We start from the raw sequence: 15,814 nt of genomic DNA, 5'->3' as shown, positions 1-15,814 counted from the left end.
GACTTCCGGTGTCGGCGCCATCTTGCGGTTGGCTGGGGAGTCACGTGATGCGGAAGCTGCGGCTCTAGCGGAACTAAAGAGAAGGAGGAGAGGCGGCCGCCCGGAGCTGACAGGCGGGAGCACACTTCCGGTGTCCTTCTACTGCCGGGGCTGACATACAGGAGGAGGACACGTGAGAACAGGGGTGAGGATGCGGGAGACCGTGGGGCCCCCGGGGGCCACTGTACGTGTGTATCTGTGTGAGCGCCGCCCTGAGGCCGTATCTCCGGTGGCTGTATATCCCCTCACATGGTGACCGCTTCTCTGCCGTCATTCCTTGTGTTATTGGGGCTCTGATAGCCGGACACGGCGGTGAGGGCGCTCGGTGGTTTTCCGCCTCCGTTTCTTGTGTTCGGGTTTGTTGTCGGAGTCGCTGCTCATTTTTTTTGTTTGTAACTTTTGATTGTTCTGATTCTGGAGAAAATGGAAATAATCGAAGACCCAGCGGCCGGAGCGGGGGTCCTCCACATCTGTGGTGATGGTGGGGGTCTGCCGTAGGGCGCTGGGGGCGACGTCTGGGTCTGATGGAGGGGGCGACTGTTGGGGTCTTGGGTGAAGGTCAGTGTGGGCTGTGAGGAGGGGGAGGTCAGGGCCGGAGGGAGGGGTCGGTGCTGGTGTCACCGATGGGGATGGGGTGAAGGGTCAGATGTGCGCCGAGGTGTATGTGAATATTGGGTCAGATGGAGAGGACGTTTGGGGTCCGGTCCTCTTCTCCCACAGGTAGCGGTGTCACATCCATGTCAGGACGACCGCACTCATAATTCACTCTTACTGTCAGGATTACGCAGGAATTCTGAAAGATTATGATGGTAAGCACATCAGGCTCATCAGGTCTAAGAGATCTATGTATGAAATGAGAAGTTTCCTTCAGTCACATGACCGGTGTGATCTGATGTAACCACTAGCAATCTACTGTACACAGGAGCGCCGTCTACTGCTGTCTCTCCTGACTCCCTCCCCCGTACACAGGAGAGCGCCGTCTACTGCTGTCTCTCCTGACTCCCCCCGTACACAGGAGAGCGCCGTCTACTGCTGTCTCTCCTGACTCCCCCCATACACAGGTGAGCGCCGTCTACTGCTGTCTCTCCTGACTCCCCCCATACACAGGTGAGCGCCGTCTACTGCTGTCTCTCCTGACTCCCCCCATACACAGGTGAGCGCCGTCTACTGCTGTCTCTCCTGACTCCCCCCATACACAGGTGAGCGCCGTCTACTGCTGTCTCTCCTGACTCCCCCCATACACAGGTGAGCGCCGTCCACTGCTGTCTCTCCTGACTCCCCCCATACACAGGTGAGCGCCGTCTACTGCTGTCTCTCCTGACTCCCCCCAGTACACAGGAGAGCGCCGTCTATTGCTGTCTCTCCCGACTCCCCCCATACACAGGAGAGCGCCGTCTACTGCTGTCTCTCCTGACTCCCCCCGTACACATGTGAGCGCCGTCTACTGCTGTCTCTCCTGACTCCCCCCATACACAGGTGAGCGCCGTCTACTGCTGTCTCTGACTCCCCCCATACACAGGTGAGCGCCGTCTACTGCTGTCTCTCCTGACTCCCCCCATACACAGGTGAGCGCCGTCTACTGCTGTCTCTCCTGACTCCCCCCATACACAGGAGAGCGCCGTCTACTGCTGTCTCTCCTAACTCCCCCCATACACAGGAGAGCGCCGTCTATTGCTGTCTCTCCCGACTCCCCCCATACACAGGAGAGCGCCGTCCACTGCTGTCTCTCCTGACTCCCCCCATACACAGGTGAGCGCCGTCTACTGCTGTCTCTCCTGACAGGGGCGACTGTTGGGGTCTTGGGTGAAGGTCAGTGTGGGCTGTGAGGAGGGGGAGGTCAGGGCCGGAGGGAGGGGTCGGTGCTGGTGTCACCGATGGGGATGGAGTGAAGGGTCAGATGTGCGCCGAGGTGTATGTGAATATTGGGTCAGATGGAGAGGACGTTTGGGGTCCGGTCCTCTTCTCCCACAGGTAGCGGTGTCACATCCATGTCAGGACGACCGCACTCATAATTCACTCTTACTGTCAGGATTACGCAGGAATTCTGAAAGATTATGATGGTAAGCACATCAGGCTCATCAGGTCTAAGAGATCTATGTATGAAATGAGAAGTTTCCTTCAGTCACATGACCGGTGTGATCTGATGTAACCACTAGCAATCTACTGTACACAGGAGCGCCGTCTACTGCTGTCTCTCCTGACTCCCTCCCCCGTACACAGGAGAGCGCCGTCTACTGCTGTCTCTCCTGACTCCCCCCGTACACAGGAGAGCGCCGTCTACTGCTGTCTCTCCTGACTCCCCCCATACACAGGAGAGCACCGTCTACTGCTGTCTCTCCTGACTCCCCCCATACACAGGAGAGCACCGTCTACTGCTGTCTCTCCCGACTCACCCCCCTCCCCTCCCCTCCCATACACAGGAGAGCGCCGTCTACTGCTGTCTCTCCCGACTCCCCCCATACACAGGAGAGCACCGTCTACTGCTGTCTCTCCCGACTCCCCCCCCTCCCCCCTCCCCCCTCCCCCCTCCCCTCCCCTCCTCTCCTCTCCCATACACAGGAGTGCACCGTCTACTGCTGTTTTACCAACTCTTCCCCCACCCCGTACACAGGTGACTCCCCCCATACACATGTGAGCGCCGTCTACTGCTGTCTCTCCTGACTCCCCCCGTACACATGTGAGCGCCGTCTACTGCTGTCTCTCCTGACTCCCCCCATACACAGGTGAGCGCCGTCTACTGCTGTCTCTGACTCCCCCCATACACAGGTGAGCGCCGTCTACTGCTGTCTCTCCTGACTCCCCCCATACACAGGTGAGCGCTGTCTACTGCTGTCTCTCCTGACTCCCCCCATACACAGGTGAGCGCCGTCTACTGCTGTCTCTCCTGACTCCCCCCATACACAGGTGAGCGCCGTCTACTGCTGTCTCTCCTGACTCCCCCCATACACAGGTGAGCGCCGTCTACTGCTGTCTCTCCTGACTCCCCCCATACACAGGTGAGCGCCGTCTACTGCTGTCTCTCCTGACTCCCCCCATACACAGGTGAGCGCCGTCTACTGCTGTCTCTCCTGACTCCCCCCATACACAGGTGAGCGCCGTCTACTGCTGTCTCTCCTGACTCCCCCCATACACAGGTGAGCGCCGTCCACTGCTGTCTCTCCTGACTCCCCCCATACACAGGTGAGCGCCGTCTACTGCTGTCTCTCCTGACTCCCCCCATACACAGGTGAGCGCCGTCCACTGCTGTCTCTCCTGACTCCCCCCATACACAGGTGAGCGCCGTCTACTGCTGTCTCTCCTGACTCCCCCCATACACAGGTGAGCGCCGTCCACTGCTGTCTCTCCTGACTCCCCCCATACACAGGTGAGCGCCGTCTACTGCTGTCTCTCCTGACTCCCCCCAGTACACAGGAGAGCGCCGTCTATTGCTGTCTCTCCCGACTCCCCCCATACACAGGAGAGCGCCGTCTACTGCTGTCTCTCCTGACTCCCCCCATACACAGGAGAGCGCCGTCTATTGCTGTCTCTCCCGACTCCCCCCATACACAGGAGAGCGCCGTCTACTGCTGTCTCTCCTGACTCCCCCCATACACAGGAGAGCGCCGTCCACTGCTGTCTCTCCTGACTCCCCCCATACACAGGTGAGCGCCGTCTACTGCTGTCTCTCCTGACTCCCCCCATACACCGGAGAGCGCCGTCTACTGCTGTCTCTCCTGACTCCCCCCATACACAGGTGAGCGCCGTCTACTGCTGTCTCTCCCGACTCCCCCCCAGTACACAGGAGAGCGCCGTCTATTGCTGTCTCTCCCGACTCCCCCCCAGTACACAGGAGAGCGCCGTCTACTGCTGTCTCTCCTGACTCCCCCCATACACAGGAGAGCGCCGTCTATTGCTGTCTCTCCCGACTCCCCCCATACACAGGAGAGCGCCGTCTACTGCTGTCTCTCCTGACTCCCCCCATACACAGGAGAGCGCCGTCCACTGCTGTCTCTCCTGACTCCCCCCATACACAGGTGAGCGCCGTCTACTGCTGTCTCTCCTGACTCCCCCCATACACCGGAGAGCGCCGTCTACTGCTGTCTCTCCTGACTCCCCCCATACACAGGTGAGCGCCGTCCACTGCTGTCTCTCCTGACTCCCCCCATACACAGGTGAGCGCCGTCTACTGCTGTCTCTCCTGACTCCCCCCATACACCGGAGAGCGCCGTCTACTGCTGTCTCTCCTGACTCCCCCCATACACAGGTGAGCGCCGTCCACTGCTGTCTCTCCTGACTCCCCCCATACACCGGAGAGCGCCGTCTACTGCTGTCTCTCCTGACTCCCCCCATACACAGGTGAGCGCCGTCTACTGCTGTCTCTCCTGACTCCCCCCATACACCGGAGAGCGCCGTCTACTGCTGTCTCTCCTGACTCCCCCCATACACAGGTGAGCGCCGTCTACTGCTGTCTCTCCCGACTCCCCCCCAGTACACAGGAGAGCGCCGTCTATTGCTGTCTCTCCCGACTCCCCCCATACACAGGAGAGCGCCGTCTACTGCTGTCTCTCCTGACTCCCCCCATACACAGGAGAGCGCCGTCTACTGCTGTCTCTCCTGACTCCCCCCATACACAGGAGAGCGCCGTCTACTGCTGTCTCTCCTGACTCCCCCCATACACAGGAGAGCGCCGTCTACTGCTGTCTCTCCTGACTCCCCCAATACAAAGGTGAGCGCCGTCTACTGCTGTCTCTCCCGACTCCCCCAATACAAAGGTGAGCGCCGTCTACTGCTGTCTCTCCTGACTCCCACCATACACAGGAGAGCGCCGTCTACGGCTGTCTCTCCCGACTCCCCCAATACAAAGGTGAGCGCTGTCTACTGCTGTCTCTCCCGACTCCCCCAATACAAAGGTGAGCGCCGTCTACGGCTGTCTCTCCTGACTCCCCCCATACACAGGAGAGCGCCGTCTACGGCTGTCTCTCCCGACTCCCCCAATACAAAGGTGAGCGCTGTCTACTGCTGTCTCTCCCGACTCCCCCAATACAAAGGTGAGCGCCGTCTACGGCTGTCTCTCCCGACTCCCCCAATACAAAGGTGAGCGCTGTCTACTGCTGTCTCTCCCGACTCCCCCAATACAAAGGTGAGCGCTGTCTACTGCTGTCTCTCCTGACTCCCCCCATACACAGGTGAGCGCCGTCCACTGCTGTCTCTCCTGACTCCCCCCATACACAGGTGAGCGCCGTCTACTGCTGTCTCTCCTGACTCCCCCCATACACAGGTGAGCGCCGTCCACTGCTGTCTCTCCTGACTCCCCCCATACACAGGTGAGCGCCGTCTACTGCTGTCTCTCCTGACTCCCCCCAGTACACAGGAGAGCGCCGTCTATTGCTGTCTCTCCCGACTCCCCCCATACACAGGAGAGCGCCGTCTACTGCTGTCTCTCCTGACTCCCCCCATACACAGGAGAGCGCCGTCCACTGCTGTCTCTCCTGACTCCCCCCATACACAGGTGAGCGCCGTCTACTGCTGTCTCTCCTGACTCCCCCCATACACCGGAGAGCGCCGTCTACTGCTGTCTCTCCTGACTCCCCCCATACACAGGTGAGCGCCGTCCACTGCTGTCTCTCCTGACTCCCCCCATACACAGGTGAGCGCCGTCTACTGCTGTCTCTCCTGACTCCCCCCATACACCGGAGAGCGCCGTCTACTGCTGTCTCTCCTGACTCCCCCCATACACAGGTGAGCGCCGTCTACTGCTGTCTCTCCCGACTCCCCCCCAGTACACAGGAGAGCGCCGTCTATTGCTGTCTCTCCCGACTCCCCCCATACACAGGAGAGCGCCGTCTACTGCTGTCTCTCCTAACTCCCCCCATACACAGGAGAGCGCCGTCTACTGCTGTCTCTCCTGACTCCCCCCATACACAGGAGAGCGCCGTCTACTGCTGTCTCTCCTGACTCCCCCAATACAAAGGTGAGCGCCGTCTACTGCTGTCTCTCCCGACTCCCCCAATACAAAGGTGAGCGCCGTCTACTGCTGTCTCTCCTGACTCCCCCCATACACAGGAGAGCGCCGTCTACGGCTGTCTCTCCCGACTCCCCCAATACAAAGGTGAGCGCTGTCTACTGCTGTCTCTCCCGACTCCCCCAATACAAATGTGAGCGCCGTCTACGGCTGTCTCTCCTGACTCCCCCCATACACAGGAGAGCGCCGTCTACGGCTGTCTCTCCCGACTCCCCCAATACAAAGGTGAGCGCTGTCTACTGCTGTCTCTCCCGACTCCCCCAATACAAAGGTGAGCGCCGTCTATGGCTGTCTCTCCTGACTCCCCCCATACACAGGAGAGCGCAGTCTACGGCTGTCTCTCCCGACTCCCCCAATACAAAGGTGAGCGCTGTCTACTGCTGTCTCTCCCGACTCCCCCAATACAAAGGTGAGCGCCGTCTACGGCTGTCTCTCCCGACTCCCCCAATACACAGGAGAGCGCCGTCTACTGCTGTCTCTCCTGACTCCCCCACCCCCCGGAGTTGGAGCAATATTTTAACAATTATCCTCTGACAGCAAGCAGAGATCTTGAAAGTAACGAATTTGAACACAAAGTATATGGAGCGTTATAGGACTGTAATATGGTTGGATTTTCTTTCTTCTCTGCAGATCATGGCTCAGAACCTGAAGGACTTCGCAGGTCGCCTGCCCGCCGGACCCCGGGGTTTGGGCACTGGACTGAAGCTGCTGCTGGGTGCAGGTGCTGTGGCCTATGCCGTGAAGGAGTCGGTCTTTACAGGTGAGTGCCTCCCCCAGAAACCTCGTACCCCCAGATTCTGTGCAGCATCTCACCTTGTCTCTCTCCACAGTGGATGGAGGTCACAGAGCCATCTTCTTCAACCGGATCGGGGGGGTTCAGCAGGACACAATCCTCGCCGAGGGGCTTCACTTCAGGTACTGACACCTGGTAATGCTGTTGTTGCACCTCTCTCCGCACGTTGTCACCCAGCTCTTCCAGAGTCCAGAAGGGCAAATCTTACAATGTATCAGTCTGGCTGCAGGTGTCATATTTCGGATAATTGTCTACGCTGGATACAGTTGTAGCAGACCCTCAGCTGTGACAATCGGGTCTGCATAGATTATACCACGTTATACCATTAAGACTCGCATAGGAGCCGATTGATTTCCATTATCCACAGGCATTGGCAATGCTTTGCTAGTGGGGCGACACTACAGGTGCCAGCATGTCCAGCTCATACATAATGCCCTGATTGGTGGAAGTCATCTCAGCACGTAGACACTTGGCTCTCGCCGACTCTCCGCTTCAATGAGCCGTTTTCTCATTTGTTCTAGATCTGTTATTTGACCTGAGGGTCCGGATATTGCCGTTTCCTCTATGTCTTGTATCACTGGGTAACATATCTTATATTTTGCAGAGTTCCCTGGTTCCAGTATCCAATTATCTACGATATCCGAGCAAAACCCCGAAAAATCTCCTCCCCGACTGGGTCTAAAGGTGAGATGAAGATTCAGAGTCTGCACAGATCGGACTGTGTGTACTGTGATGTGTCGCAGTACAGTAACCTGATGGGAGATATAATGGCTCCACCAGCAGAATAGTGAGTGCAGCTCTGGAGTATAATACAGGATGTAACTCAGGATCAGTAATGTAATATATGTACACAGCGACTGCGCCAGCAGAATAGTGAGTGCAGCTCTGGAGTATAATACAGGATGTAACTCAGGATCTGTAATGTAATGTATGTACACAGTGACTGCACCAGCAGAATAGTGAGTGCAGCTCTGGGGTATAATACAGGAGGTAACTCAAGATCAGTAATGTAATGTATGGACACAGTGACTGCACCAGCAGAATAGTGAGTGCAGCTCTGGGATATAATACAGGATGTAACTCAGGATCAGTAATGTAATGTATGTACACAGTGACTGCACCAGCACAATAGTGAGTGCAGCTCTGGAGTGTAATACAGGATGTAACTCAGGATCAGTAATGTAATATATGTACACAGCGACTGCACCAGCAGAATAGTGAGTGCAGCTCTGGAGTATAATACAGGATGTAACTCAGGATCTGTAATCTAATGTATGTACACAGTGACTGCACCAGCAGAATAGTGAGTGCAGCTCTGGGGTATAATACAGGAGGTAACTCAAGATCAGTAATGTAATGTATGTACACAGTGACTGCACCAGCAGAATAGTGAGTGCAGCTCTGGAGTATAATACAGGATGTAACTCAGGATCAGTAATGTAATGTATGTACACAGCGACTGCACCAGCAGAATAGTGAGTGCAGCTCTGGAGTATAATACAGGATGTAACTCAAGATCAGTAATGTATGTACACAGTGACTGCAACATGTCTTACCAATATAAACAGGCTTCCACCGGCACATTAGCCTGTTTATATTGGTAAGACATGTTGCATTTCTCCTAACCTTTGGGCTATATGTTGCAGCGGTTCAGTTTGGATGACGTGATATGCACTAGCACTTTATTTTGTATCTTAATTCTCTTCATGGACTACCGCTTGCCTGAGATTATTATCTATACTAATGGCCCATGGGACACATGTTTAATTCAACTTCCATTAGCTTTTATTGAGTAATTTTTTTTTTGGTGTATGCGTCACTATAAATACATAAAAGGCTTTCAATGTGTGTTGGTTGTATCCTGTCCCTATGACATGGTGTCCAGTAGTTCTAGTTCCTATTGTATCAAATTTTAAACTTTATTAATAAAGATACTATTTATGGCTTATACTCAGTCTGTGGTGTATTTGGACCATTTTTTTGTTGATGTTCTGAAGATTATACCTGGCTTTATCCTGTACAGTGATGCTGGTCTGTGTCCGGCACTTGTGTGCAGGGTATAACACTCTGCTCTTCTTCCCCAGATCTGCAGATGGTGAACATCACCCTGCGTGTCCTCTCTCGCCCTTTGGCTTCTGAGCTCCCCCAGATGTACCAGCGACTTGGTATGGATTATGACGAGAGAGTCCTGCCCTCCATTGTGAATGAAGTCCTGAAGAGCGTGGTGGCCAAGTTCAATGCATCGCAGCTCATCACACAGAGAGCCCAGGTAAAGCCCCCCGCTGAGGAGAGGGGGTTAGGAATCCTTGGGGGAGGCTGGAAGTGTTGAGTACATTAAGTAATGGCCATCCGAACATGGCAAGGTCAGCAGATCCATTCTTCTCTATAGGGGTCTCCGGACTGTCCTTCCACAGAAAATTTGGGTGGTTGGGATTAAGTTAACTAATCATTTTACTTAAGTGGCTGCCAGAGGCGTCTTTCATAGAGAAGACCGCAGCTCTCGGCCGAGCTGAACAGCCCTTTATAGGGATGAGAGCCTCCGGCCAACAGCTTTTTAATGTACAGTGGTTTGCAAAAGTATTCACCAGGGCTGTGGAGTCGGTGTCTGTATAAAATGGCACGACTCCGCCTCCTAAACTATATAACAAATTAAGTGCGTTGGTACAATGCAGGATGTGCTGCAAATGTTTCTATAATAATTTGGGATATTTCTGAAATGTCATATACCGTATATACTCGACTATAAGCCGACCCCCCCCCCCCCTAATTTTGCCACAAAAAAACTGAGAAAACTTAATAACTCGAGTATAAGCCTAGGGCGGAAAATGCCACAGCTACTGGTAAATTTCAAAAATAAAAATAGATACCAATAAAAGTAAAATTGAGACATCAGTGGGTTAAATGTTTTTGAATATCCATATTAAATCAGGAGCCCCATATAATGCTCCATACAGTTCATGATGGGCCCCATAAGATGCTCCATATTATTATTATTATTATACATTTTTATAGTGCCATTTATTCCATGGCGCTTTACATGTGAAAAGGGTTCAAATATAGACAAATACATTAAATATGAGCAAGAAACAAGGCACTAACAGGTACAGAAGGAGGGAGGAAACTGCCCGCGAGGGGTCACAGTCTGATATTAAAATATGCCCCATATAATGCTGCATAAAATGTTAATGATGGCCCCATAAGATGCTCCATAGAATAATATGCCCCGTATGCTGCTGCGATTTAAAGAAGAAAAAAAATGACATACTCTCCTTTCATCGCCGAGTGACGGGGGCCTGAGCAGGAGGGGACACCGGCGTGCTATGGGGGTCAGATGCCGGTGTCGCCGCTGGCTCAGGCCCCTGCCACTTGCGATATTCACCTGTCCCCGTTCCACCGCCGCTGTGTCTTCCTGGGCTCTGCAGTGATTGTTCAGGCACTAACTAAGTCATCTCACCCTCTAACCTGAATGTCACAGCCAGAGTACGTGGAAGACACAGCCCGGCGGTGGAACGAGGAGGACAGGTGAATATCGCATGCCTCCCCCTCCCCCGTTATACTTACCCTCCTGGCCCGGTCCCTGCTTCTCTGATGGTCTCTGACGCCAGCAGCTTGTTCCTGTGTTTAGCGGTCACATGGTACCGCTCATTAAAGTAATGAATATGCGCTCTGCCTATGGGAGTGGAGTCGCGTCTATATTCATTACTTTAATGAGCGGTACCACGTGACCGCTGAACACAGGAAGAGTTACTGGTGATGGAGACAATCGGAAAAGCAGGGAAGTGCAGAGACCGCGTCAGGAGGGGGTGAGCATTATGTGACAGCCGCCATTCCTGCCGCTCCCCCGCCGACCCCTTAGGACAATGACTCGAGTATAAGCCGAGAGGGGCGCTTTAAGCCTAAAAAAATGGGCTGAAAATCTCAGCTTGTACTCGAGTATATATGGTAAATATCTGTTCTGTTCCTCATCTGAGGATCTCTGCTTTTAGTTGAGATTAGTGATGAGCGAGTGTACTTGTTGCTCGAGATTTCCCAAGCATGCTCGGGGGGGTTCTCCGAGTATTTTTTAGTGCTCGGAGATTTCGTTTTTGTTGACGCAGCTGAATGATTTACAGCTATTAGCCAGCATAAGTATATGTGGGGGTTGCCTGGTTGCTAGGGAATCTCCACATGTAATCAAGCAGGCCCCCCTGAGCATGCTTGGGAAATCTCGGGCAACGAGTACACTCGCTCATCACTAGTTGAGATGAATCTGTGTTGCACTTTGTCCATGTCAGTAGTGACCGGTGCTGTGCAGTCGGTGGTTTGGCGTACTGACTCCGCACCCCTGGTATTCGCCACCTTGGCTTTTTACCTATTTTATAACATTACAACCTGTCGTTAATTATTTTTGCAATCCGATTAGTGTGTGATTCATCAGCACTAAATAGTCTAAGTTGGTGAAGTGATAAAATTATTCGCATAAATTTATGGGATCAAATAAGTAAAAATTGGCACGTGCATAAGTATTCACCTCTTTTGCTATGAAGTCCCTAAAAAATTTCTGGTGCAAGCAATTCCCCTCATAAGTCCCATGGTTGGTGACAGGACGTCCACCTGTGTGCAATTGACATGTCACATGACTGTCAGTATATACACTTTACCTTATCTCTGATGATCCCCCCCCCCCCCCCCCCAGGACCACCATCAAATACTAATCAGCCTCAAATAGGAAGAACATGGTACCACAACAAACCTGCCAAGATAGGACAGTCCACCCAAGTTCTTAGCCTGGGCATTAAGGAGGGCATTAATCAGAGAGGCAGCACAAAGACCAAAAGTAACCCTGAAGGAGCTGCAGAGTTCCCAAGCAGAGACTGGAGTATCTGTCCATGCAAACAAAATAAGCCGTACACTTCATAGAGGTGGTCTTTATGGAGGAAGGGCCAAACGAAAAAAAGCTTTTACTTGCACACACAAATTGTAGGGCTCGTTTTGAGTTTTCCAAAAGATGTGGGAGTGTCCCCAAATATAAGGAGGAAGGTGTTTGTGGTCAGATGAGATCAAAATGGAACTTTCTGGCCAACAAGGTAAACACCATGCCTGGCGCTAAACCAACATAGCTCATCACCCCAAGAACACCATCCCCACAGTGAAACATGGTGGTGGGGTAGCATCATGCTGCGGGGATGATTTTTGAGAGCAGGGACAGGCAAAGTGGTTTGAGTCTAGGGGAAGATGGATGGTGCAAAATACAGGGATATTCTTGAGCAAAACCTGTTTCTGTCAGTGATTTGAGACTGGGACTGAGGTTCACCTTCCAACAAGACGATGACCCAAAGCCTACTGGTAAGGCAACACTCGAGTGGTGCAAGGGAAAACGTGTAAATGTTCTGGAGCGGCCGAGTCACAGCCCAGACCTTAACCTAATGGAGAATCTGTGGTCAGACGTGAAGATCACTGTTCATCAGTGGAATCCTCTAACGTGAGGGAGCTGGGGAAAAAAACATAAAGTTCCAGGCTGTGTGGTAACCAAACCTGAAAATGCCAAGGGGATGAATACTTTTGCAAGCCACTGTTTATGGCCAGCATTAGGCTATTTCACAGGTGTCACCGAGGAGGCAAGAGAAAGATTGTCAGCTAACTTGTGTAGGTGGCAAGGGATGGAGTGTGTCAACATGTAGGGGAAGGGATTTGTGGTTGCGCCAGGTGGGCTATGTCATGATCTCGATGGGGTTATCCAGCGCCTCTCCCTTCTGCATGGGGAGATGCTGCCGACATGACGTCGATGGCCGCTCGCCCGGTCTCCATGCACCTGATTCTAACCAGCAGAGCAGGCAGGTGAGAACGACGCAAAGTTTGCTGCGTCTCTGGTTGCAGAAGTGAGCAGCCCCTGGATTACACATGTGGGATTCTAGGAATCAAGCAAATAATTGTTCTCAGGTATAAGCACTTGGCACAGCCCCGCCATGGTACGTCCTATGTCAGGTGCATCCAGTGGGATCAGGACCGGTTTGTGAGGGGGTTACGGGTGCACCCATTGCTTGGTGTTTTTATGGGGAGTGAGTGACCAGGAGGCCCCCATTGTGTGTCGCACTTGGCCCTTACCTTTTATTTTTTTTTCTCTCCAGGTCTCTCTTTTGATCCGTCGGGAGCTGACAGAACGAGCGAAGGATTTCAGTTTGATCCTAGATGACGTGGCCATCACCGAACTGAGTTTCAGCAGAGAATACACGGCGGCGGTGGAGTCCAAGCAAGTGGGTAAGTGATGTCTGCACCGATCAGTTTAGGGGGATGTAGGGAAGCGACATTTCCCCCAACTTCCCCTGGCGTGAGGGTTATATGACTATTTTGTCACCACTAGGGGGAGCTCCCGTCACATGAATGTCTACAGTGGTCATAGACCTGTGTGGTGAGCTCCCCCTGGTGGTGACTGCAGGCACTCAGAAATCTCTCGGTTGACATTATAGCAGAGGATATTGAGTAGTTCTTCTCCTGACAACCTGACTGTGATATCGCATGTTATGGTGGGAAATACGCCTTTATGACACGCGTGTCCTCCCTGATGGTTGTGCTCAACCTACACACATTGACCATTTTATCTCCCATCCACAGCTCAGCAGGAGGCGCAGCGAGCTCAGTTCTTAGTGGAGAAGGCGAAGCAGGACCAGAAACAGAAGATTGTCCAGGCGGAGGGAGAAGCCACCGCTGCCAAGATGATATCCTTCCTAGCCAGACATGAGAGCCCCCCGAGACATTGCCAGTAGTGGTGGGAGTAGGTGACCTCTGCTATGGAGGGTGGGATAAGAGCGGCTGCCATGTCATTCTTTATCTTTTCCTTGACTGCCATTTACATTGGTGATGCTCTCAGTAAAAATCCCGGCTACTTGAAACTAAGGAGGATCAGGGCGGCTCAGAGCATAGCGAAGACGGTGAGTGGTCGTGTAATGTGAGGATGACTGGGTCTCCACTAGGGTGGGATGTGATGGAGGGGGGAGAACACTTTCTTCCAGGGGTAACTCCTGTCCTTCTGTGAATTTCAGATCGCCGCATCGCAGAACCGTGTATATCTGAACGCCGACAACCTCGTCCTCAACCTCCAAGATGACGCCTTCACCAGGTAGGGGGACACGAGAAGGAATAAACACCCCAAAAAGTGCTCGACTTATAGGAGGAATGTCACAAAATTGGTGGTCGGAACTGGAGCCAGATGAGCTAAATATGCAAAACCTGGCCGCCAGATGCTTTGTGACAGTGTCTGATGGTTTTTCTATGGCCACGTTCAGTATTTTACATCCGTAATTGTAAGCTAAAATGAGGCGTGGAAGAATCTGAGGAAAAGTATAATAGAAGCACGTCAGCACTTCTGGATTTATCACCCACTCCTGGTCTGGGCTTACAAATCCTGCACATGTGAACATGGCCTTAATGCTTCTCACTGTAGGGGAGAGTTATACCGCTCTTTTCAGTAGTTTTCTGGTGGACAAATATCACTATTTTTCCGCCGTTTACTCCCAATTCATTCATCGTTCTCTTTGCCCCTCGTTTTAAAAAAACAAAAAAAAAAAAAACTGATACTTTGCCCCAAAAAAGTAAGAAAAATAAAAGCGGCTGTAATTTTGAGCAAAATTTATCAACCCCTTTTTTGCAGAGTTTGGTGCAAAGGAAAAAATGTTATCAAACACGGGAGAAGTCACTCATCCCCACTGCGCTTTTTTTTTTTTTTTTTTTTAAATTGGGAAATAAGGAAGCCTGGTACGAGGAGGGGAGCAGGACCACCAAAATTCCCAAAAGTTTTATTAAGCTTTACCCCAGACTGTTAAATTATAGGCGACATCGGCACCGTCTTAGAACTTTAGTAGCCGTGCGCCTCTTCATACATCTGGCATGTCTCTCTCCAGCGGCTACGAGATACAAGGTTTAGTAAATTCTCATCCATATATATGTATGTGCACCCCTGGACCCGCGCTCAGACTTCATACATAATGTTTGTGATTTATTTTACTGATTATTTTATTTTTTTCCTTCTCTCTTTTTCCCTGGGATGATGTGGATCCTGCAGAGGAAGGTAGGTCCCTCCTTTATTGGATATGTTATATCTGCATGTGTTTTTAGATATTTGTCCCTCTGATGTTTCCGGCTCTCATTTTATTTGTCTCTCTCTGCAGCGACAGCCTTATACAGAAAGGCAAGAAATGATGAATGCCATCGACCAAATCTGCCCCCGTAATTCTTCTTTAGACCCCCCCTCTCCCCTCCCCCTCTTATCCCCAGAACGATCTCTGCCTGCGCTGGAGCTGGACACATGCCGCAGTGACTTTGACCCGGGCAGGAGAGCACTTAGCAGTGGACTGTGTCCCCGGCTCGGAGGATGTGATCATGTGTGAACTTTATATATAAAAAAAAAACTTCAGATAAAATCAACCTGTCTGTGGTTTTATTTTTTTTCTTGTCCTGTGACTGCAGCGAATTTGTGACCTTATGTTTGTACACATTAATGAAGATCTGATTAATACTGCAGCCTAAAGTGGGGGGACTAACACGACTTCTGCTCGACCACCTCTGCGATATCGGCGCCCCCTCTGCCTCCGACCACCCTGATGCAGCTGTGCTCTGACAGAGTCCTCCTTCTCTTACAGCCTTATTAATCAGATTTCTATATATTAATGGGACACTGAGGACAGTTTCCCCACGGTGTTTGGCTCCCACAATCCTAGTGTTTATTTCTTGTTAAAAAAAAAAAAAAAAAACAACTATTCACTTGATCACAATGATGGAGGACGCATTAAAGGTCCCCTGTTGGCACAGAATGGCTGACTGATCCATCCCAGAGCCGCCGCTTGGTGCTTCATGGTGGAGCCAATAAGTTAAGTGCATCTACCCACCCGCTTGTTTTCCTTCTACCTCCGTCTCCTCTTTGACAGCTCAGAGGAGATGGATGGAAAACAAGTCGGTGAGAAGGTGTACTTAAATGTATGGCCGCGCCACGGTGCACCAAGTCACTT

At 52.1% G+C, this 15,814-nt stretch overlaps 1 protein-coding gene across 1 annotated transcript; it reads left to right on the top strand.

Annotated features, from left to right (window-relative positions):
• Positions 1 to 61: 61 nt before the first annotated feature.
• PHB2 (prohibitin 2) lies at positions 62 to 15,233 on the top strand. Its single transcript, XM_069754172.1, has 9 exons — positions 62 to 184; positions 6,671 to 6,800; positions 6,871 to 6,955; positions 7,438 to 7,517; positions 8,918 to 9,102; positions 12,941 to 13,070; positions 13,425 to 13,530; positions 13,666 to 13,741; positions 13,853 to 15,233. Exons 2-9 carry the CDS (start codon positions 6,674 to 6,676, stop codon positions 13,931 to 13,933), a joined length of 870 nt encoding a protein of 289 aa, XP_069610273.1. The 5' UTR covers positions 62 to 184; positions 6,671 to 6,673; the 3' UTR covers positions 13,934 to 15,233.
• The last annotated feature ends 581 nt before the right edge of the window (positions 15,234 to 15,814 follow it).

Source organism: Ranitomeya imitator, chromosome 2 (genome assembly GCF_032444005.1).
Source record: "Ranitomeya imitator isolate aRanImi1 chromosome 2, aRanImi1.pri, whole genome shotgun sequence".
Classification (NCBI taxonomy): domain Eukaryota; kingdom Metazoa; phylum Chordata; class Amphibia; order Anura; family Dendrobatidae; genus Ranitomeya; species Ranitomeya imitator.
This window is presented reverse-complemented; position numbering and strand designations above follow the sequence as displayed.

Excerpts from the sequence above, each read along its gene's own strand:
- PHB2 (XM_069754172.1), top strand. The coding sequence starts at position 6,674 with ATGGCTCAGAACCTGAAGGACTTCGCAGGTCGCCTGCCCGCCGGACCC. Across the intron at positions 7,518-8,917 it reads CTCCCCGACTGGGTCTAAAG|ATCTGCAGATGGTGAACATC; the intron begins GTGAGATGAAGA and ends CTTCTTCCCCAG. Across the intron at positions 13,531-13,665 it reads GCCACCGCTGCCAAGATGAT|TGGTGATGCTCTCAGTAAAA; the intron begins ATCCTTCCTAGC and ends TGCCATTTACAT.